The 21,357-nt window shown below is 37.6% G+C and overlaps 1 protein-coding gene across 50 annotated transcripts in view; it reads left to right on the forward strand.

The window, feature by feature from the left end:
• The window catches only part of TRIP12 (thyroid hormone receptor interactor 12), a 175,767-nt gene that overhangs the window by 34,715 nt on the left and 119,695 nt on the right, over positions 1 to 21,357 (forward strand). For all 50 annotated transcript variants that reach the window (XM_058299954.1, XM_058299941.1, XM_058299946.1 and 47 more), the window contains one exon: positions 5,964 to 6,110. In XM_058299954.1, coding sequence (XP_058155937.1) covers positions 6,013 to 6,110 — 98 coding nt within the window. In that variant the 5' untranslated portion in view covers positions 5,964 to 6,012. The remainder of the gene's footprint in view (positions 1 to 5,963; positions 6,111 to 21,357) is intronic.

A 21,357-nucleotide genomic window follows, 5' to 3' on the forward strand; every position in this document is an offset into this window, starting at 1 on the left:
CCACTGTATTTCCCAGAAATGTCCTTTTGAGCCTTCTTTCCTGCCTTGGTAGGCCCCATCCAGGATCATGTATTAATCCTTAATTATTGTTGCCTCCTTAATTGCTCTTTTTAAAATTTTAAGAACATATGTACAAAATGAACTTTCTCATCTCAGTCCCACCGAGCATACTGTTTGGTTGGATTAATCACATTCACAATACATTCACCACCTTTCCTTACTAAAACTCTTCCTATCTCCCCAAAGAGAAACCCTCTGTTCTGTGTTTTGCAAGTTCTGGAAGGACGAGTCTCTCAGGCCACCACCACATAGATTGGGCCAGATGTACGTGCTCCCAGTATGTGCACACGTGTGACTACCCCCTCTGGAACCAGGACCAGGGATCCATACTGTGGGCCCAGCTGGTGAGGGGTGAAGGAGGGACCAACCAGGGTGCCACATGATCCTACTGCTTTTAAATAGCCTTTTTTCTTTATTTGGCATTTGCTGTGTTTTTATAGTCCTTTAACTGTTTCCTGGAGCTTTGAGAAAGATTTTTCTGCCCATTCTTGTTAACGTTTCAATGTTTCTGTTGCGGCATGGAGTACTGAAGAGCCTCACTCCACCATCTTGATTCGGGCTCCTTTCCATTTTTAAGATATATTTATTTGAAGTCCTTGCCATTCTTACTTAAGCAAGAATGATTTTTCTTATAAACAAGGGTGACTTATTTTTTTTTTTCCCCCTGAGGTACTAGAGATTGAACCCAAGAGCTTGTACATGGGAAGCAGGTGCTCAATCACTGAGGTACATCTGCTCCCATTTCATTTTATTATGAAATTGTCTAATTTATGCTGTCCTCGGTGTGTTTAACTTATCAGACTTTCTCCTAAGACCTAGTTGTATCCTTTTTTTTTTTTAAGTTTTATTTCTTCCCTCCTCCCTCCATTGTCTGCTCTATGTGTCCGTTTGCTGTGTGTTCTTCTGTGTCTGCTTGTATTCTCATTAGGCAGCCCCAGGAACTGATCCTGGGACCTTCTGGAGCAGGAGAAAGGCGATCATTATCCTCTTGTGCCACCCCAGCTTCCTGGTCTGCTGTGTCTCTTATTGTCTCTCCTCTGGGTCTCTTTGTTGCACCAGCTTTCCAGGTGGGCCAGCACTCCTGTGCTAGACAGCACTCCGTTTGGGCCAGCTCGCCACACAGGCCAGCTTGCATTTCACAGAAGGCCCTGGATATCGAACCCTGTACCTCCTATATGGTAAATGGGAGTCCAATTGCTTGAGCCACATCTGCTTCCCATAGTTGTATCCTTAGATTTAGTGAGTATAGTTATCCAGATTGGCTGTTCCAGATACCATTACTTGCTGTGTCCTGGAAACTACTTAATTTTGTAGCACTGTAGGTTTTATTGAAATGTGTTTTTTAAAAGATTTCTTTATTCCCCCCTTGCGCCTTATTTCTTTCTTTGCTGTCTCTTCTCTGTATCTGCTTGTTTCCTTTTGTTGCATCATCTTGCTGTGCCAGCTCTCCGTGGCGCACATGCCAGCTTGCCTTCACAAGGAAGCCCTGGGATGAGAACCCAGGGCCTCCCATATGGTAGACAGGAGCCCAAATGATTGAGCCACAGCTGCTTCCCTGAAAAAGTTTTTACTTATTTGCAAAATAAAAGTGTAATGCTTTATAAGCCTTTTGTTGGCACTTTGCAATTTTGCTGCTAGAATAAACAAATTAATAAAGTGCTATGCAAATTGTTACTGCTGTTTTTAAACTCCAGATTCGTAATCTGAAGCCAGACTAAGTCTCTTGGAGGACCACATCTAAATAGAATCAATAAGAAATTATGCAAGGGCACACTGGACAAATAAGACTGTGTAGATGCTACATGGAAGAAAAAAAATTTTTTTTTTTTTAGTTATCTTTACTGAGAAAATAATGCAGCTTTCCTTAGGTTTTACCTATGAAATAGGTAACAAATAGTTATTATATAAGTAAACATATTTGCTGGCTTTGGGAGCTGTTTGTGACTCTAGTCTGGGTTACTAAATTGGAAGTTTGGTCTGCAGTCTCTAAGATGTCATTCATGTGATGAAAGTTCAGCATAAATACTAACCTTTATGGTATCTGTTTCCCTTCAGTACTTTTGGCCATTTGACTACCACATCCTAAAGTTGTGTTTTATGGTACATTTTTCTTGGAATTCTGGACATTTTTACTGAACGAAGCTTTACATTTTTATTCTTAGTCTTCTGTGATTTTGAGTTAAGAAATTAGAGGAAAATTAATTTCAAAATGTTTGCAGTTCCAAGAACTTTCCTTCAAGTTATATCCTTGTTATAAAATTTTAAGAACAACTTTTTGGTGTAGCTTAAATCTCTTTTTCATATTCGGAATCTGCTGGTAGACCTACTTACTGCTTTTTCGCTTAAAATTCAAACGCATTTTCATCCAGGAAGTAATAGTTTGTTTGACACTGAGTTGTGAACAAAATTGAGTTTTTCAGCCTTGAAGATATCCCTCAACCTTTTACCCGTTGAACATTGGTTTTATTTCAGTGCTTTAGTAAATATCAGTTTTTATGTGAGAAATCATTATTTTCGTACAAATTGAATGGCTGACTGTGGTTGGAAGAGTAGTATATTCCAAGACTTGATAATCAGGGATAAATTTATGCATTTGACTTAAAAGGTCTGGTTTCACCATTAGGCAGTAACCTGTGAAAAGTCAGTCTTTTGAGTTTGTATTAATTTCAAATTACTAAAACAAGAATTTTAGCAGTATAGTTTTTATTATTAGTATCATCCGTGTTTGTGTGTGTGTTGAAAGGTAAGTAATAATGTATAGTAAGTATACATACTGGTCAAGAAAGTAGGAATTTCATATAGAAGGAGGACTATATGTCATCATTGCATGGTGACAACTTTCAGCTTTGGGCTCTTACCCGGAGCCAGAGGAGTTAAATTTTTATTGAAATTGAAGGAGTTTTGACCTGTGGAAGGGGTAGATCTACTCAGTACCAGAAACCAGAGAACTGGTTCAATTGATTACTTGAACTTTCTTCGTTTGGATTTATCTGTAACATGATCATCTCTGAAGGCTCCTTCTAGCTGTCTGGTTTTGTTGAGGTCTGTGTCTGGCAGGGGGAGTTCCGTGTCTGTCATCTGTTTTGTTTTTTAACTTCTGGAAATTCACATTCCGAAGTTTTTAGAATTGAGCCCCCTTCCTTAAAGATAATTTATGCTTTAAAAACAGGTAGTTGTTGGCATTCTCCTCGTAAATCTCAAGAATTATATACATATAGGCTGGTAGCTGATAAGGTGCTGCTGAAAAGGTCTGAAGATGATGGGAGCATTTTATTTTTTTCCAGTCAATCTTCTCTTTAGCATGGGTGTCACTGTCATCATCACAGCTACTAGGAACATATGCCTTTAAAACCCTGTGTGCTGAGGGCACAAAGGCATCCAGGGTTATAAAACTAGTTATGTACACAGAACATTGTAGGGAGAGAGCCACCTCAAGCACATGTGTGTCTGGTGCAATGGGAGCTGGGGACTGAAGCTCAGGTGGGACCATGTGTGCAGACAGGTAGGTGGGTGCATGCCGAGAAGGCCAGGCATAGTGCAAAGAAGGCCAGGCAGAGTTGGGGAGAGGCAGAAATGCCCTGGAGGCTGCCTGCAGGGCCTTGAGCAGCTTGCCTGGCTCGGCCACCTCTAGGTTTTGTTTTCCCAGGGTCCTCCACATTAGGGGGTGGGCCTGGGTGAGAGCTCCTTCTTTCCCCCCGTTGGTCTAAGAGCTCAGAGTAGAAGGACACTCTGCAGCACCAGGTCCCCAATTCGGGATGCCAGGTGCAGCCCCTTTTTCGGGAGCATTTTTAAGGTTACTTTGGTGACTATAGGTCAAAATAACGAATGTGACATATTCATTTGAGTGACAGTACTCTGTCACATACAGTAAGCGTTTAATGGCAAGAAGTAGGCAGGTGAGAGCTATCAGCCCTATTTGATAATAGAATTTTCTTCAGAGTGAGCAACAATGTGATGCCATTTTCTTATTCCTTTGCTGTTTAGAGTCCAAATGAAATGGCATTGAAATGATATTTGAAGTAATAACTTCTTGGATGAATTCTGAAATAGACTGGCCTTGTATTTAGTCCTTTAATGTGGTGCAGTTGTTACTCTTTAAAAATATGTCTCCCATTTCTGCACCCAGAGAATCAGAAGCTCTGGAGGCAGGGTCCAGGCATTTGTGTTTAGATTACGCTCCTCTAACTAATACTGCTCGCCTTTAATTAAAAACACCATTGCATGTGTCTTCTTCATAGTGGAAATTCACTTTTGAAACTATATTGCTAGTAATTAAGACAGACATGTTGACAGTTTTTATGGTAAAGTTCCCCTAAAATGTTACATCTTATTTTACCACAAATAATATTCTTATTTTTCTGAATAAGTGTTTATCGTAATAGTAATAATGTGTTGTCCTTGTTATGTGATGAGCACTGTGTACTGAGTGCTTATCATGGCTTTAATCCTGACAACAGCTCTGTGAGGTAATCTCCCATTTTATAGACAGAAGCACAGAAACATTTTACAAGGTCATACGACTTGTTGATATTGGAGTCAGATTTTAGCACTGGCAGGGGCAGTTTGACTCTAGAGCTCTACTTTTATAACTATTGTGCTAGTTTCATTCCAAACTCCAGACTTCTCAGTCCTCTTTCTCAAAGGCAGTCAGCATTAACAAAGCCAATTTTATAAATCCTTCCATCAGTTTTTATTGTGGAGACACACACATTTATATACATATATCAAAACGGGAGTTTTATACTGTTTTTGCCCAAACATGTCTTGTGGGAGGGTTTTCGATATTAGCAAGCACATGAAGATTTAACATCTCTCTCCCCACCCGCTAACTTTTCATGGTATTTACCCTTTTTTATTTCTACAGTTGACGGTAATTATAGTAGTACTTTGAACTTACTGATCAAATTTTATTTTGTTTATTTGTTGATGATGTGGGCATGTGACAGAAAGTCTTTTCCTACTGAATTAGGTCAACATGTAATTCAAAAGACAATCCACTATACTGTTATAGTTTATGGAAAGTCCAGTAATTGATTATTATGATTAGTGTGCTTTCTCATGGATACCAGTTTCTATAACGTCATGATCATTCCCTCTTTTCTTCAGCACATACAAAATATAATAAAGAACTCTGTTTGGAGTTTGAGTGGAAGCTTAAAAATTGTGAACCCTTTTGTTTATACAAGTTAGAAATCTTTCTATGATTGTAGTATTTGCTTTTTAAAAAATCAGTTAAACTACCCCGTATTGAGTGTCAGCATTTTATTTGTACAGTAGTTAAATTTTATATAAAGATTGTTCAAATTAGAGCTGTGTGTTTGAGCTGAATTGTTACAGTCAAAAAGTAATGCACTTTGACAATTTCTTGTTACTAACAACTCTGTAAGGTAGGTAATGCACTGATATTATTGAAGAGGTACTTGAGATCTGGAGGTTGTTTCTTTTCCAAGGTCACATGACCAGCACAGCTGACACTGAAGTCTAGGCTATCTGGGACCATTGCTCTGTTTATTGTGCCTGAACTACTTTTGCTACCTCTCTCCATTAAGCTACTACGGTGTTATAGTTTCATTTTTATTTATTTCATGTGATATTCACAGCTGTCTTGTGAAGTGGCATGACATTTTTAATTCTGTGGCTGAGGAATCAAGACTTAGAGGCTGTGATTTTTACAAAGGAAAACTTCTTATGTATTAGTGCTTTAAGCTTTATATATTCCTGACATTTTGAAACACATTAGTCAAGTAGACTTAATAGTTTAATAAGATAGTGCATCATTGGTTAAGGCTGTAAAATCAAGTTGTTTGCATAAAATGTCCCCATCATTTTTGGTGCCCGTTGTTTCTTTCCTGTGCTATACCGTGTACATTTGGTAAGTTTTATTTATTTTTTTTCCCTTTCAGTGAATGGTAGTGTCTAGAAAGGGTATGTCCCTTCAAGAGAGAGGTGCCAATGTCCAACCGGCCTAATAACAATCCAGGGGGGTCACTGCGACGTTCACAGAGGAACACTGCCGGGGCCCAACCACAAGACGACACAATAGGAGGAAGGTATGTATCTCACAGTGATTTGAAAAGGAATTGGGAAGGGATGAAAATATTAAAAACCTTACTATGAAGACTGAAACGCAAATGGTTCACTGCAAATGATATTTATTCCCCAATTTTGACTCAAGTAATACAAATAAAATGAATTCAAAGTGATTCCTGAATCACTTCCCAAATATGCTAGACTCAAAAAATAGTTCTCAGTTATTGACATTATCAAATATCTAATTTAAGGGTGGTTAGCATATGGCAAACCATATTTTATTTGCTCATTCTTTTTCTTCACCTCCCTAAATACATGTTGCAGCACATCTTTCAACCATTTCCTTTATGTGTCTTGTTTTAATGAAACCTTATTGAAAGGAGGTTTCATTTTTATAAAGGCTTGAATTTTGATACCCAGCTTTTAGCTACTTTTTCATATTTTTGGCGTGTGCTTGCTGTCAGAGTGGTGAGGCAGTCTCACAACTGTCTTGTTTTCTTAGTGGTTTTGTGTTCAGTTGGCCCTTTTAGGTGGAAGAGTTGTACATGAGGTAATGTGATGAATCATATGTATTCTCCTCCTGAATGTAAAATTCTGATTTGAAATAGCCAAGGACTGCTATGCTGTGTATAAGATTCTCTGATCTCTGCATGCAAAACCTAGTTCTCCAGACTTGAGGACTCACTGATCATGTTTAATTTGTGGTAAATAATGACTAAATCTGTTACAACTACCTGATGCAACAATTTGAGTCATAACCATGTGTTATAGATGCATGTATTATCTACTAAGTTTTAAAAATGTAAATATCAAGTATAAAGAATAAATAGCGATATTGTGATCACCTTGTCTTAGTAGTTATGCTTGTGGACTTTGGGCAGGGAGAATGTTGTGTGCAATTTCTGCCTTTCCCATTAACTACCTCTGCATCCTTTGTAAGTCTTTCAGAAACCTCAGTTCCTAGTCCCACACAGTGGGGATAATATCTATTTTATAGGGTTATTGGTGTACTTGAGTATTGCAGTATGTCAGGCTCTTAGAGTTTTGTTCTGTAATTGTTTTTTTGCTCTTTTACATTCACGTTATTCTTTGGAGCAACCATATTCTAATTCATGCTGCTCATTTTTAAAAAATTCACCTCATTCTCCATTTTAAAAGTAATGTATGTTCATTGTAGAGAATTTTGAAAAATACTAAGACTGTCACAATTCCACAATCTAGTTATCAGTCCTAACGCTGGCATATTCTTCCCAGTTTCTTTTTATTGCATCTTTGTGTGTATATATGTGTATGTATGTGCACATAAGTAAGTTGTACCTTTTTGAACAGCTGCAGTTTTTTAAAAATACATTTTTATTATAGAAGTGTGAACTTTGAAAGCAATCATGTACATGAATATAATTCCCATACAACGCTCCTTCAGCAATATACCACACTGTTGTAGAACATTTGTTACAGATCATGAGAAAATATCATCAGATCATTACCATTATGGTCCAAAGCTTACCTTTGGCATAGTTTTCTGTACCCACCTTTTGTTAACACAGAACAACTTTGGCATTGATGCAGAAATATTACAGTATTGCTGTTAACTGTAGTCCATAGATTACATTAATTGTATTTTTCCCATGCTTCTCCACATTCCCACCACCCTGCAGTAGTGACATATATCCATTCTAGTTCACTGAAAAGCTTTCTTATAAGCTTTTGTACTATTAACCATAATTCTCATCCACCTCTGGGTTCACTGTGTTATTCACTCCATAGATTATTCTCTTTCTTTGAATTGATGTTTACATCCCTAGGCTACCCTTTTCAGCTTCAATCCCATTTATAAATCAGCTGCTACTAACTATAATGTTACTTTCAACTCTACCCATTTCCATACATTTACAGTCAAGTTAATTAAAATTTCTACATACATTAAGCATCAGTCCTCTTATCTCCGAATAAGCTATACTCTAGGTTTTAACTCCATGTGTTTATTCTTCATATTTAGTTCATATTAGTGAGACCATGTAATATTTGACCTTTTGTGTCTGGCTTATTTCACTTAGCATAATGTCTTCAAGATTCATCCATGTTATCACGTGTCCCAATTTCATTTCTTCTTACTGCAGCATAGTATTTCATCGTGTCTATATACCATGTTTTGTTTATCTATTCGTTGGTGGATGGACACTTGGGTTGTTTCCATCTTTTGGCAGTTGTGAATAACACAGCTGTGAACATCAGTGTACAGATGTCTGTTTGTGTTCTTCTGGATATATTCCTAGCAGAGGAATTGCTGGATCATGTGGCAGTTCTATATTTAGCTTTCTGAGGAACTGCCAAACTGTCTTCCACAGAGGGCTGCACCATTTTATAATCCCACCAACAGTGAAGGAGTGTTCCTACTTTTCCACATTCTCTCCGACACTTACTGTTTTCTGTTTTTAAAATAATGGCCTTTCTTTGAAGTGTGAGATGGTATCTCATCGTTTTTTGCATTTCCTTGATAGCTAGGGATGTTGAACATTTTTCATGTGCTTTGTGGCCATTTGTATTTCTTCTTTGGAAAAATGTCTTAAGTATTTTGCCCATTTTTAAATTGGATTGCTTGCTCTTTTATTGAGTTGTATGATCTCTTTATGTAAAATAGAAATCAAACAATTATCGGCTATGTGGTTTCCAAATATTTTCTCCCATTGAGTGGGCTGCCTTTTCACCTTCTTGACAAAGTCCTTTGAATCACAACAGTGTTTAAGTTTGAAGAGGTAGGGGGGTGGGTGGTATATGGGGACCTCATATACTTTTTAATGTAATATTAAAAAATAAAGACAAAAAAAAAGTTTGAAGAGGTCTCATTTATCCATATTTTCTTCATTGCTTGTGCTTTCTATGTAAGGTTTAAGAATGCACCACGTACAACTAGTATAAGGTGTGAAAGAGGAGTCCTCTTTCTTTCTTTATGGATATCCAGTTCTTCCAGTACTATTTGTTGAATAGACTGTTCTTACCCAGGTGGGTGGGTTTGATAGGCTTGTCAGAAATCACTTGACTGTAGAGGTGACGGTCTGTTTCTGAACCATCAGTTTGGTTCCATTGGTCTCTGTGCCAGTACCATGCAGTTTTTTCCACTGAAGCTAGGTAGAGTGATTTAAAGTCCAAAAGTGAGCATCCTCCAACTTTGCTTTTCCTTTTTAAGATGTTTCTGGCTATTTGGGGCTCCTTTCCCTTCCAAATAAATTAGATAAATATGTTTTCCATTTGTTTAAAAAATGCTGGTGGAATTTTTATCAGGATTGCATTGAATCTGTATATCATTTTGGGTAGAATTGACATCTTAATGATATTTAGTCTTCCAATCCATGAGCATGGAATGTTCTTCCAATTATTTAGGTCTTTTAAAAATTCTTTTAGCGGTGCATTGTAGTTTTCTGAATGCAAGTGCTTTACATCCTTGGTTAAGTATATTCCTAATATTTGATTCTTTTAGATGCAATTGTAAATGGAATTATTTTCCTGACTTCCTTCTCAGACTGCACATTACTAGTGTATGGAAACACTTGATTTTTGCATATTGATCTTGTTTCCTAACACTCTAATGAAATCGTTTTTTATCTCTAGCAGCTTTGTTGTAGATTTTTTGCAACCTTATAGATATTGGATCATATCATCTGTGAATAGCGAAAGTTTTACTTCTTCCTTTTCGATTTGGATGCCTTTTATTTCTTTCTCTTGCCTGATTGCTCTAGCTAGAACTTCTAGCACCATATTGAATAAGCTTTCAGTCTTTCACCATTGAGTACAATGTTAGCTATAGTTTTTCATATATGACCTTTATCATGTTGAGAAGGTTTCCTTCACTTCCTATCTTTTGTAGTCTTCTTATCAGGAAAAGATGCTGTATTTTGTCACATGCCTTTTCTGCATTAATCAATGGGATCATATAATTTTTCTTCTTTGATTTACTATTGTGGTGTAGTATGCTGATTGTTTTTCTTGAGTTAAATCACCCTTGCATGTCTGGTATAAAACTTACTTGATCATGATGAATAACTTTTAATGTGTTGTTGGATTTGATTAGCAAATATTTTGTTAAGGATTTTTGCATCCATATTCATAAGGGACATTGTACTGTTTTCTTTTTTCGTAGTATCTTAACTTTGGTATTAGGGTGATATTGGCTTTAGAATAAGTTTGGTAGTGTTTCTTCTGATTTTTTGGAAGAGCTTGAGGAAGATTGGTATTAAATATTCTTTGAAGGCTTCGTAGAACTCTCCTGTGAAACCATCTCGTCCCTGGCATTTCATTTTGGGAAATTGTTTGATGACTGTTTCAATCTCTTTTTTTTGTGATTGGTTTGTTGAGGTCTTCTCTTCCTTCTAGGGTCAGTGTAGGTTGTTTATACATTCAGAGGAATTTTTCCAATTTGTCTATATTGTCTAGTTTGTTGGCATACAGTTGTTCATAGTATCTTCTTATGATCTCTTATATTTTTGTGAGATCAGTAGTAATGTCCCCATTTTCATTTTTTATTTTATTTGTATCTTGCTTTTTTTTCTTTGTCAGTCAAGCTAAGGGTTTGTCAATTTTGTTAATCTTCTTGAAGAACCAGTGTTTGGTTTTGTTAATTCTCTCTGTTTTTGCTCTCAATTTCTGTTTATTTCTGCTCTGATTTTTGTTAATTCATTCCCTCTACTTGCATTGGGAATAGTTTGCTGTCTTTTCCTGATCCTGCCAGCCATGTAGTTAGGCCATTGATTTTAACTCTTTATTTTTTTCTTTTTTAATGCATGCTATTGAGGGCTGTAAATTTCCCTCTCAGCACTGCCTTTGCTGCATCCCATAGGTGCTGATATGTTGTGTACTGGTTTTCATTCGTCTTGGATAGTTATCAGTTTCTCTCGCCATTTCTTCTTTGACCCACTTATTGAGTGTGTTAATCTCCAACTGTTTGTGAATTTTACCTTTTCCCACCTCTGTTTGATTTCCAGCTTTATTCCATTATGATCAGAGAAAGTGCTTTGTATAATTTCAATCTTGTTGAATTTGTCGAGATCTGCTTTGTGACCCAAGATATGGTCTATCCTGGAGAAAGATCCATTGAGCACTTAAGAAGAACAGTGTATCCTGCTGTTTTGGGGTACAATGTTTTGTCTTTGTCTATCAGGTTAATCCATTTGTCGTATTATTTAAGTTCCGTGTTTCTTTATTGATCATCTGCCCAAATGTTCTGTCCAATGCTGAGAGTGGTGTATCAAAGTTTCCAACTATTATTGCAGTGCTATCTGTTTCTCCCTTCAGTTTTGCCAGTGTTTGCCTCATATATCTTGAGGCATCCTGGTTAGGTGCATGTACATTTATGATGGTTATTTATTCCTGGTTAATAGCCCCTTTTATTAATATATAATGTCTTTCCTTGTCTCTACTAACAGTTTTGATTTTAAAGTCTTTTTCATGCAATGTAAGTATATTTACTCCAGCTTTTATTTGGTTACTGCATGCGTGGAATATCTTTTTCCAGTCTTCCACTTTTAATCTATTGATATCCTTGGGTGTCAGGTGGGTCTCTTGTAGACACCATATAAATGGCTCATATTTTCTTATCCATTCCACCAGTCTGTGTCTTTTGATTGGGGAGTTTAATCCATTGACATTCGATGTTACTACCATAAAGGCAGTTCTTTTCACCCATTTTGACCTTTGGGTTTTATCTGTCATATTTTATTTTCACCACTCTTTTGACTTTTAATTACTTTTGCTGATGTAATCTTCGTTTCTAGACTCTTCCAAGCCTTTCTTTTCTGTGTCTTCTTTCCAGGCTGTAGCACTCCTTTTAGTGTATTTCCTGCAAAGCCGCTCTCGTTTACAGACTCAGTTTCTGTTTATCTGAATATTCTAAGCTCACCCTCATTTTTGAAAGACAATCTTGCTGGATATAAGATTCTTGCCTGGAAGCTTTTCTCTGGCAGTATCTTAAATATATCACCACTGTCCTCTTGCCTCCATGGTTTCTGGTGAGAATTTGGCATTTAATCTTACTTACATATGTTTTGCATTGCTTTTCTTTTGCTGCTCTCAGAATTCTCCTTTGTCTTTGGCATTTGACATTCTGATTAGTACGTGTCTCAGAGTTGGTCTCTTTGGATTTATTTGGATGGATATATGTTGTGCTTCTTGGACATGGATATCTATGTCCTTCAATAGGGTTGGGAAATTTCCTACCATTATTTCTTCAAGTATTTCTTCTGCTATTATATGCCTCAGTGTATTTTTTATTTCATTTAAGGTGCCTTTCATTCTCATAAGATCTGCTATTTTTCTATGTATGCTTTCAAATTCTCTTTGTGCTTACCCAATGTATTAGTCAGCCAAAGGGTTGCTGATGCAAAATACCAGAAATCAGTTGGTGTTTATAAAGGGTATTTATTTGGGGTAGAAGCTTAAAGTTACCAAGCCATAACGCAGAAATTACTTCCCTTAACCTTTGTCTATTGCCATGTGTTGGAGCAATATGGCTGCCATTGTCAGCCAGGGTTCAGGCTTCCTGGATTCCTCTCTTTCCGGGGCTCATTTCTCTCTGGGCTCAATTCCTTTTCTCCACAAGGTCAACTCTCTAGGCTTTCCTCTCTCCACAAGTCTAGCTGTAAACTATCAGGTGACCTCTCTGTCTCTCTCCCTGGGGCTTGATTCTCTCTGGGCCCAACTGCTCTGCTCCTCTCTGTCCTTACTTCCCAGGCTCCAGCTTAAAAAGCCCAACTATTTCCTCTGCCATGTAATTTTCTCTGTGAGTGTCCACCTATCAAGGGGACCCTCACAGCCTACTGATGTTGCCCAATCAAAGCCCTAATCATTATTTAATCATGTCCAGGTACAGACTAGTTTGCAAACATAATCTAGTATCTATTTTTAGAATTTATAAATCCCAAATACATAAATAATACTCAGCTGCTATACCCAGTGTCTTCTTAATATCCTTAATCTCTTTAGCCATTTCATTTACTTTATTGAGATTTGTTTCAACATCTATGATTAGTTGTCTCAACTCCTTTATGTCATCTGAAAGCTTATCTTGTTCCTTTGACTGGGCCATTGTTTTCTTGTTTCTGGGTGTGGATTGTAATTTTTTGTTGGTGTCTTGGCATCTGACTAACGATGTATTTATTTTGGGCACAGTTTCTCTCTTGAGGGCTTTCTTGTCCTTCTCCCTTGCTGGTTATGTAGTAGGAGCCGAGGTTGTAGTTGGTGCTGTAAACTCTGGAGACTGAAGATGCTGGTGTTGTCCCAGGAACTGATAAAGTTTCTCTCACCTTTCTTCTCTGCCAGAGGTAGGGACACAGCTGGAGCTATGTGTAATAATCCCAGTTGTGCAGGCCAAGACCGTCTGTAGTTGCCCAGAGAGACTGATGACTCTTCATAGCCCTTTCTCCCCTGCCTGGGGTAGGGATAGAGCTGCAGGTGTGGGCAATAATCTATGCCGTATGGGTCCACAATGACCTTAATTACCCAAGTAAAATAATGTACAACTGGCCCCTCTCCTTCCCTGCTTATTGTGGGGATGGACCCTCCACATTGCCCAACAGTCTAATCCACGTGGGCTGAATGCACCTGCAATTGCCCTGAGAGGCTGAGTATTGTTCTTTCTACCTTTTAGGGGGTGGGGATGGAACAACGGGTGCCTGTTGTTGCCTAGAGAGGCTGAGGAAACAGCAGCCACCTCCTATCCTTTTGGTGTGTGTGGGTGGACCTACAGGTGCCCAACAGTTAAGTCCATGCAGGTTGAAAGTGCCTGCCATTACCTGGAAAGGCTGAGGAAACATTTCCCCTTCTATCCTACTTGGAGTTGGGGTTGGAACTATTCAGTCCGTGTGGGTCATAACCTGTTACCCTGAGAGCCTGTGGAATACTGTCCCCCTCTTGTCCTGTCAGGGGTGAGGGTGGAGCCACATGTAGCCAACAATTGAGTTTGTGCGGGCCAAAAGCATCTGTGGTTGCCCAGGTAGGCTGAGGAAATGCCAGCCCCCTCTTACCCTATGGAGGATGGGTGTGGAGATGGAATCAAAGGTGCCTAACAAATCAGTTTGTGTAAGCTGAAAGCACCCACAGTTGTTTGGAGAGGTTGAGGAAACACAGGTCTCCTCCTATCCTTTTGAGGGACAGGATGGAGCTCCAGGTGTCTGACTCTTCAGTCTGTACTGGCCAAAAGCACCTGCCATTACCTGGAGAGGCTGGAGCAGGTTCCATCAGTTTCCTCCCTGCCCGAGGTGGGACTGGAGCCTAGGCTTGGGCTGCAGTCCAATCTGGGTGGAACGAAAATGGTCCCTGCCGTCATTGTGATTTTTCAGTCAGCCCCTTTCCCTCATGTTGGGGGCAGAGTTAAATTGGTGGCTACCAATCTCTTTCTGGCTTAGACAGGTTCAAACTTTAGCTGTTCTAAGGATTATACTTTAGCCAGCTGAATTTACTAATCAGTAGCTAGTGTTGGAGGCCAACTGGGTCTTCCTCCCAATTTTGGGAAATGGATCTTCCAACTCCAGCCATGGAATAGCTCCTGAGGTAGCTTGTGTTGCTAGTGGAGGATCAGCCAGCTCTGTGGCATGGAATACTCTGCACACACAACTTTGCTGCAGATGGGCAGTCTCTTCCTTCCATTCTTTCAAGGCTGTTGCCAGATGCTCTTCTGGTCCCCTAGGCCCCTGAAACAGGTGCTTTAGATAGCTCTGGCTGATTACTAACTGCGCTGTAGGACAAACTTGATTCTTGGAGCCCCTTATTCAGCTGCCATCTTGCCCCTCCCTTCACAAATGCAGTTTTTTACACACTAATTCTCAGGTTGTATTTGGACTCTTGAACATGCACTGACATACGGTTTGGGCTGTTATATGGCACATTGTTTCTAATTCAAAAGTGATGTTACATCAACACCATTACTTTTTTTTATACATAGGTGTTATGTTAAATTATTTAAACATTTTATTCCATCACATGTTTAAAACATGAGTGGGAAACAAATGGATGTAGTTAATACTAGTGATCGAGATTCATTGGTTTAAATAACTCAAAGTTATGATGAAGGTGGAATGCATCTTGATTTCTTGAAACAAATCTTTTGCTGTAGGTCGTGCATTTTAAGATAATCAGCTGTCCAGTTGTGAAGAAGAAATAGTAAAATTTGAAAATATATTTGGAATGGCATAGAGCTGCCAAAGACTATAAAGGCATTTGTAATTAGGGATTTTATAGTTTTTATCCTTCTTCCCTTTTAATAAAGTAACCCCATTTCAGCCTTCATAATTTCATTTTTTACGTGCCTTCAAAAACATTTCCCCCACAAAAGTAGTACACTAAAGGGCCTATTTGCTTTTTAGCTTCATGTGCTATTTCCCATATCATTTAAAATTGTTTGCAAACATGACTTTTAATGTCTTTGAGCTAATTTTGTGGCTATACCATAATTTAGCAAAAACTGTGTACATGTGGATTTTAATTTTTACAAAGATAACTGCAATTATGATCAGCACATAGAAATTTAGAATTTTAGACAAAAAGTCTTACGAGTTTGACTAAGAATGTACTTTAGAAGATATATGGTGGTCTGAATTTCATATCCCTTCTTATAAAGACAGCTTGATTCTTTTGATCATGACAATCTCAGGACTGGAGGGACTTATGAAAGCCTTTTAATCAAACCCTAGATGGGCTTCTGGTATTTAGAGAATAAAGATTTATTTATTTATTCATTAGCAAAGAAGTTGTAGGTTTGCAGATAGCCTATGTACCCTCCACCTCTGCACACACAGTTTTCCTTAACACTTTGAATTAGTATTGTACAATTGTTAAAACTGATGAAACACTGTTATAACTATACCATTATAACTATAGTCCATAGTTTATATTAAGTGTACTCTTTGTGTTCTACAGTTTTATAATTTAACATTTTTTAAATCTGGTGACATATATACAACCTAAACTAGAAATTTACGGCCGTTCTAGAATGCGCCTTACTAAATATTATCTAATATTTAAGCATCTTCTCTAGTAATTTATAGGAATAAGAGGATTATAATTAATTAGGAGAGAGCCATCACAACTGTATTTTCTTTCTCTTTATCTGGCTTCTTGTACTGTGTTTTTCCTAAAAACAGTAGACTTGCTCTTGTAAAGGCATTTATTGTGATACAGTGATTCACATAATGATAACAAATAACAGCAGCTACTACAACAGATTAGTGGAGTGTTCTAAAATGGTTAAACATATAATAATTTGTTTACCACCTTTCAGTTGAGACTCAACAGAAACTCTGCATGATACAAATGTAATTCCCATTTTATAAATGTGGAAACTTGCTCAATTTTAGATAGCTAGTATGTAGAGTTGAAACTTATTCCAGACCTTGAGTCTAAAGCCATGCTTCTTTTCATTATGTGGAACTATTTTTACTGCAAAACCCACTTGATCCATATTAGGAGGGACTTAGAGCCTCTTCTAAGTGTATGAAATATTTATAATGGAAAAATATTAACTCCTTTAATTAAGAATTTAAGTAGTAGGGTTTTCCTCCTGAGTTTCTTGATGTCATTAATTAAAAATTTTTTTTTATTACAGAGGTCGTGACCTTACAGAACCATGATGTCATGTGTAAAATTCCCATGTAACACCCCTTCACCAATATACACTACACCATTGCGGAGCATTTGTTGCAGATTATGAGATAATGTCATCAGACTATTACCACTGACTATGGTCCATTTGGCATTGATGCAAGAATATTACAGTATTGTTAACTATAGTCCATAGGTTACATTAATTGCATTTTTCCCATCCTTCTCCATATTCCCACCACCCTACAATAGTGATATACATCCATTCTGGTTCACAGAAGGACATTCTTGCATTTAAACTATTAACCACAATTCTCATCTACCTCTGGGTTCACTGTTTATTCACTCCCTAGAATATTCTCTAGCTTTCTTTGAATTGTTGGATCCATTATTTTCTTCCACACTTTTGTTAAACTGTTTTCTTTGGGTAGCCTTCCTCCAGGGACTGCTTCTGTACTTCCTCCCAAATCAAGGTCACTTACCTTTCCTAATGTATTCATCCTTAAGATAAAGTAGAATTTTGGGACATATTTAATCTCCCTTGATTCTTCCTTCTCTTTTTCATTTATCTTTCGTCTTGATCCATAATTGAACCAAAAAGCTTACTCCTATTTTTTGTCTTTCCCTTTCTTCTATAATTTTTTGGACTATACCTTTTGGACTTTACCTGGTCTGTTACGCTCTTTTTGATTCTCTTTTTCTTCCCCTGCTTCTCTGTGTTTGCACATTGCGCTCAGGGATACTTCCTGTCATTTTTCCACTTCTATTACGGGTATTTGTAGGCTTGACCATACAGTATAGTTTTCATCATACCATTTAGGCTTTCCTGTTTTTCTCAAACTGGTGCTGGGATTATGTTAAGTTTTATTAGCAACTTTAAGATTGCTTTAGTGATAGCTTTCTTTAATATGCTTTTGTTATGCAAGTGCAGTGCACGTTCTGAATAGAAAATTGGGAAGCTTAAGGAAAATTAAATAAGATAGTTTTAATCCTACCACCTAGAAATAACTATGGTTAGTATTTCTACTTTCTATTCTTTAAGTCTTTTTCTTTATGTATACTTCTAACATAAAATTACTAGGGATGATAAAGTACACTAATTGGTTTTTAATCACTGGATGTGAATGTTTTTTATAATTCTGAAATATTCTTCCATGAGAAAATGTTAAATGTTCTGTGATTTTTTTTGGATACAAAACCACATGATTTAAAATATTTGGGATTCTAGGTTCCCCCCCATAATTTTTGCTTTAAAATATATTGCTATACCTGTCATGTTTGAGTACCAATCAGGTTTTGTCAAGGTGAAATCCGGAATGTTTTTCTAGGCTCTACGGATATGAATATCTTGAAGACTTTTAACAGATTGTTACATTGTCCCTCAGAAGGATTGGACCAACATATATGCCTGTGAGAGTGCTTGTTTCTACAGATTCTAGTTAATAGAGTATACCATTTTTTAAAAAAACAGTGGTTTGCACTCAAAAGGATTCTTTTGGCTAAAGTTTAGCATTTCTTTGGTAACCACAGAATTGAAGACCTTCCCATATGTAGCCATTTTTATTTTTATTCATTGTCTATTAATGTCTTGTCTGTTTTAATTTTGGAAATGCTCGTTCTTTTTTATTAAGCCCTTCATATAAAGACTAGCAATCCATTAACATGAGCAAATATTTTTCCTAGTTTTATTACTTTTTATGGTGTATTTTAATTTATAGATGTTTTAAAATATCAGGTAATCAGGCTTATCAGCTTTTTGCATTTTTTCTTCCTTTGCCATCCCAAGAATAATTTTTTTTCTCTGTTTTATTTTGGTTCCATTTTTATATTTGTAAGTTATTGGAAAATTGTTGAATGGTGTGAGGAGAAATGCTTGAGTTCTCCCTCTTGCCATTAAACCTGTCTGTAAACTTTAGGTAATTATTAGTTACTGAGTAAAAACCCAGTTGTGAGAACTGTGGGTATTAGCTTTTTGTTGTAGTTGCAGAACTGGGATTTTTTAACCAGCGTTAATTATATTGACAGAAATAGACTTTTTTTGCTTGGAAAACTATTTCAAAGAGATGAAATGCAGAAAAGTAGAAGAAAATAAATACTATCCTGAGATAAATGTGTGTTAAAATTTTGATTTTTAATCTATCTTTCTAATATAATTTAGGATATAGCTGATTACACGGTGAATACTTTTTTACTTTTCACTCCAGATCCTAACATAAACATTTTCCCAATTATGATTTTTTTGGTAATAATTTACAAATAGCCACATAATTCACCAAGTGAATATGCAATATTTTCCATGGTTATTTTTCAATTTCTGGATAGTTGCTATGGAAAAGTTTTTGCTTATACTTAATATTTTCATTTCAGCTACCTCTTTATCCACCCTGTTGTTTGTGGTTTCTTTCTGCTCTCTGTGTCCATTTGCTATGTGCTCTCTGTTTCTGTTCCTCTTCTTTTTAGGAGACACCAGAAACCGAACCTGGGACCTTCCATGTAAAAGAGAGGTGCTCAATCACCTGAGCCACTTGAGCTCCTTGATTTGTTGTGTCTCTCATTGTCTTTCCTCTTTGTGTCACTCTTGTTCTGTTATCTTGGTGTGTCAGTTCACTGTACCTGCCTGCTGTGCTAGCTCGCTTTCTCCAGGAGGCACCAGGAACTGAACCCAGAACCTCCCACGTGGTAGGTGGAAACCCAATCATTTGAGCCACATCTGCTTCCTTCAAATACCTCTTAAGGATAATAGGTTCTTGGAAAAGAAATTGTTTGGCCAAAAGGTGGTGTCTTTTATGGTCACCAACTTGTTTCATGTAGAAAAATTTTTCTTGAATTTACGTTCTCACTATCAGGAAAAAGGGTGTTTTTAAAATTTTCCTATTTATATGTCCATTTTACATTTTTCTGCTAATTGGATAAGGGAAATATGCTTTCTTGTTTTCTTTGTTTTTCTTTTAACATTTTTTAAAGATTGAACATATAGAAGATTTAAGGAGTGAGGTCTGGCTAAGAATACTTCTTGGTATAAAGGTAATCTTAAGTTGTGTATGTGGTTATCTCCCTTTCTACTAGTGTACAGCAGAACTGACCTTTTAATTCATTCAGCTGGTATTTATTGGTTTATTGTGTACAAACCACAGTCGTAGTTCCTGAAGAGGGGTTTGGAGACACATAAGGCGATCTTAAAAAGAAGCTTACAAGATAAGGATTATGCTTTAGAAGGTAATTGACATACACTTGGTAGGAAGTAGTAGACTTGAATCCTGTAAGCCCTGTGAGTTTCTAGGGATAAGTTAATGAAGATCTTTATAGAAGATGAAGAATTTAACTGACTCTTAAAAGATGGAAAGATTTGAATAAGAGGATATTCATATTCATGATAGCTTTTTATTTATATTTTGGTTCATTTCTTTGATTTTAAGAATAGAATCATATTTTACGTATTGAATTGTGGTTTGCTGTTTTCACTCACATATTCCAGGCATTTTTTACAAGAAATTATATATATAAAGCTACCCCATTTTAATGTCTGCATAATTTTCCATTATATGGATATATGGATATAATCACTTTTTTTAAGATTTATTTTTTATTTATTTCTCTCCCCTTCCCCCCTAGTTGTCTTCTCTCGGAGTCCATTCGCTGTATGTTCTTCTGTGACCACTTCTATCCTTATCAGCAGCACTGGGGAATCTGTGTTTCTTTTTGTTGCGTCATCTTGCTGTGTCAGCTCTCCGTGTGTGCTGCGCCATTCTTGGGCAGACTGCACTTTCTTTCGTGCTGGGCGGCTCTCTTTATGGGGTGCATTCCTTGCGTGTGGGGCTCCCCTCTGCGGGGGACACCCCTGTGTGGCATGGCAGTCCTTGGGCGCATCAGCACTGCGCATGGGCCAGCTCCACACGGGTCAAGGAGGCTCGGGGTTTGAGCCACGGGCCTCCTGTGTGATAGGTGGACGCCCTATCCATTGGGCCAAGTCCACTTCCCTATAATCACTTTTTTTTTTTTTTTTAAGATTTATTTTTATTTATTTAATTCCCCTCCCCTCCCCCGGTTGTCTGTTTTCTGTGTCTTTTTGCTGCGTCTTGTTTCTTTGTCCGCTTCTGTTGTCGTCAGCGGCTCGGGAAGGGTGGGCGGCGCCATTCCTGGGCAGGCTGCTCCCTCCTTCGCGCTGGGCGGCTCTCCTCATGGGTGCACTCCTTGCGCGTGGGGCTCCCCTACGTGGGGGACACCCCTGTGTGGCACGGCACTCCTTGCGCACATCAGCACTGCGCATGGGCCAGCTCCACACGGGTCAAGGAGGCCCGGGGCTTGTACCGCGGGCCTCCCATGTTGTAGACGGACGCCCTAACCACTGGGCCAAAGTCCGTTTTCCCTATAATCACTTTTGATGGCATTTTGGTTTCCAGTTTTTCCTATAGCAAGTGATGCTTAGAATTTTTATACTAGTATTATTGATTTTCCTTTTTTTGTGATTTTCGTTTTTGTGTTTTCTGATTTCTAATGTTTTATGATTTTCTAATATTTATATATTACAAAGAAAACTGTAGGCAAAAACTAGGCTTGTATTTGAATTGGGAAGTTTTCTAATGAAATAATGATGCTGTACCCAAAACTGACTTAGGACAAGCTTTGAATGTAGCCATCATTTTGATTATTTTCCCTCAATTTCATTTTCAAAAGTGGCAC

Source organism: Dasypus novemcinctus, chromosome 7 (assembly GCF_030445035.2).
Source record: "Dasypus novemcinctus isolate mDasNov1 chromosome 7, mDasNov1.1.hap2, whole genome shotgun sequence".
Taxonomy (NCBI): domain Eukaryota; kingdom Metazoa; phylum Chordata; class Mammalia; order Cingulata; family Dasypodidae; genus Dasypus; species Dasypus novemcinctus.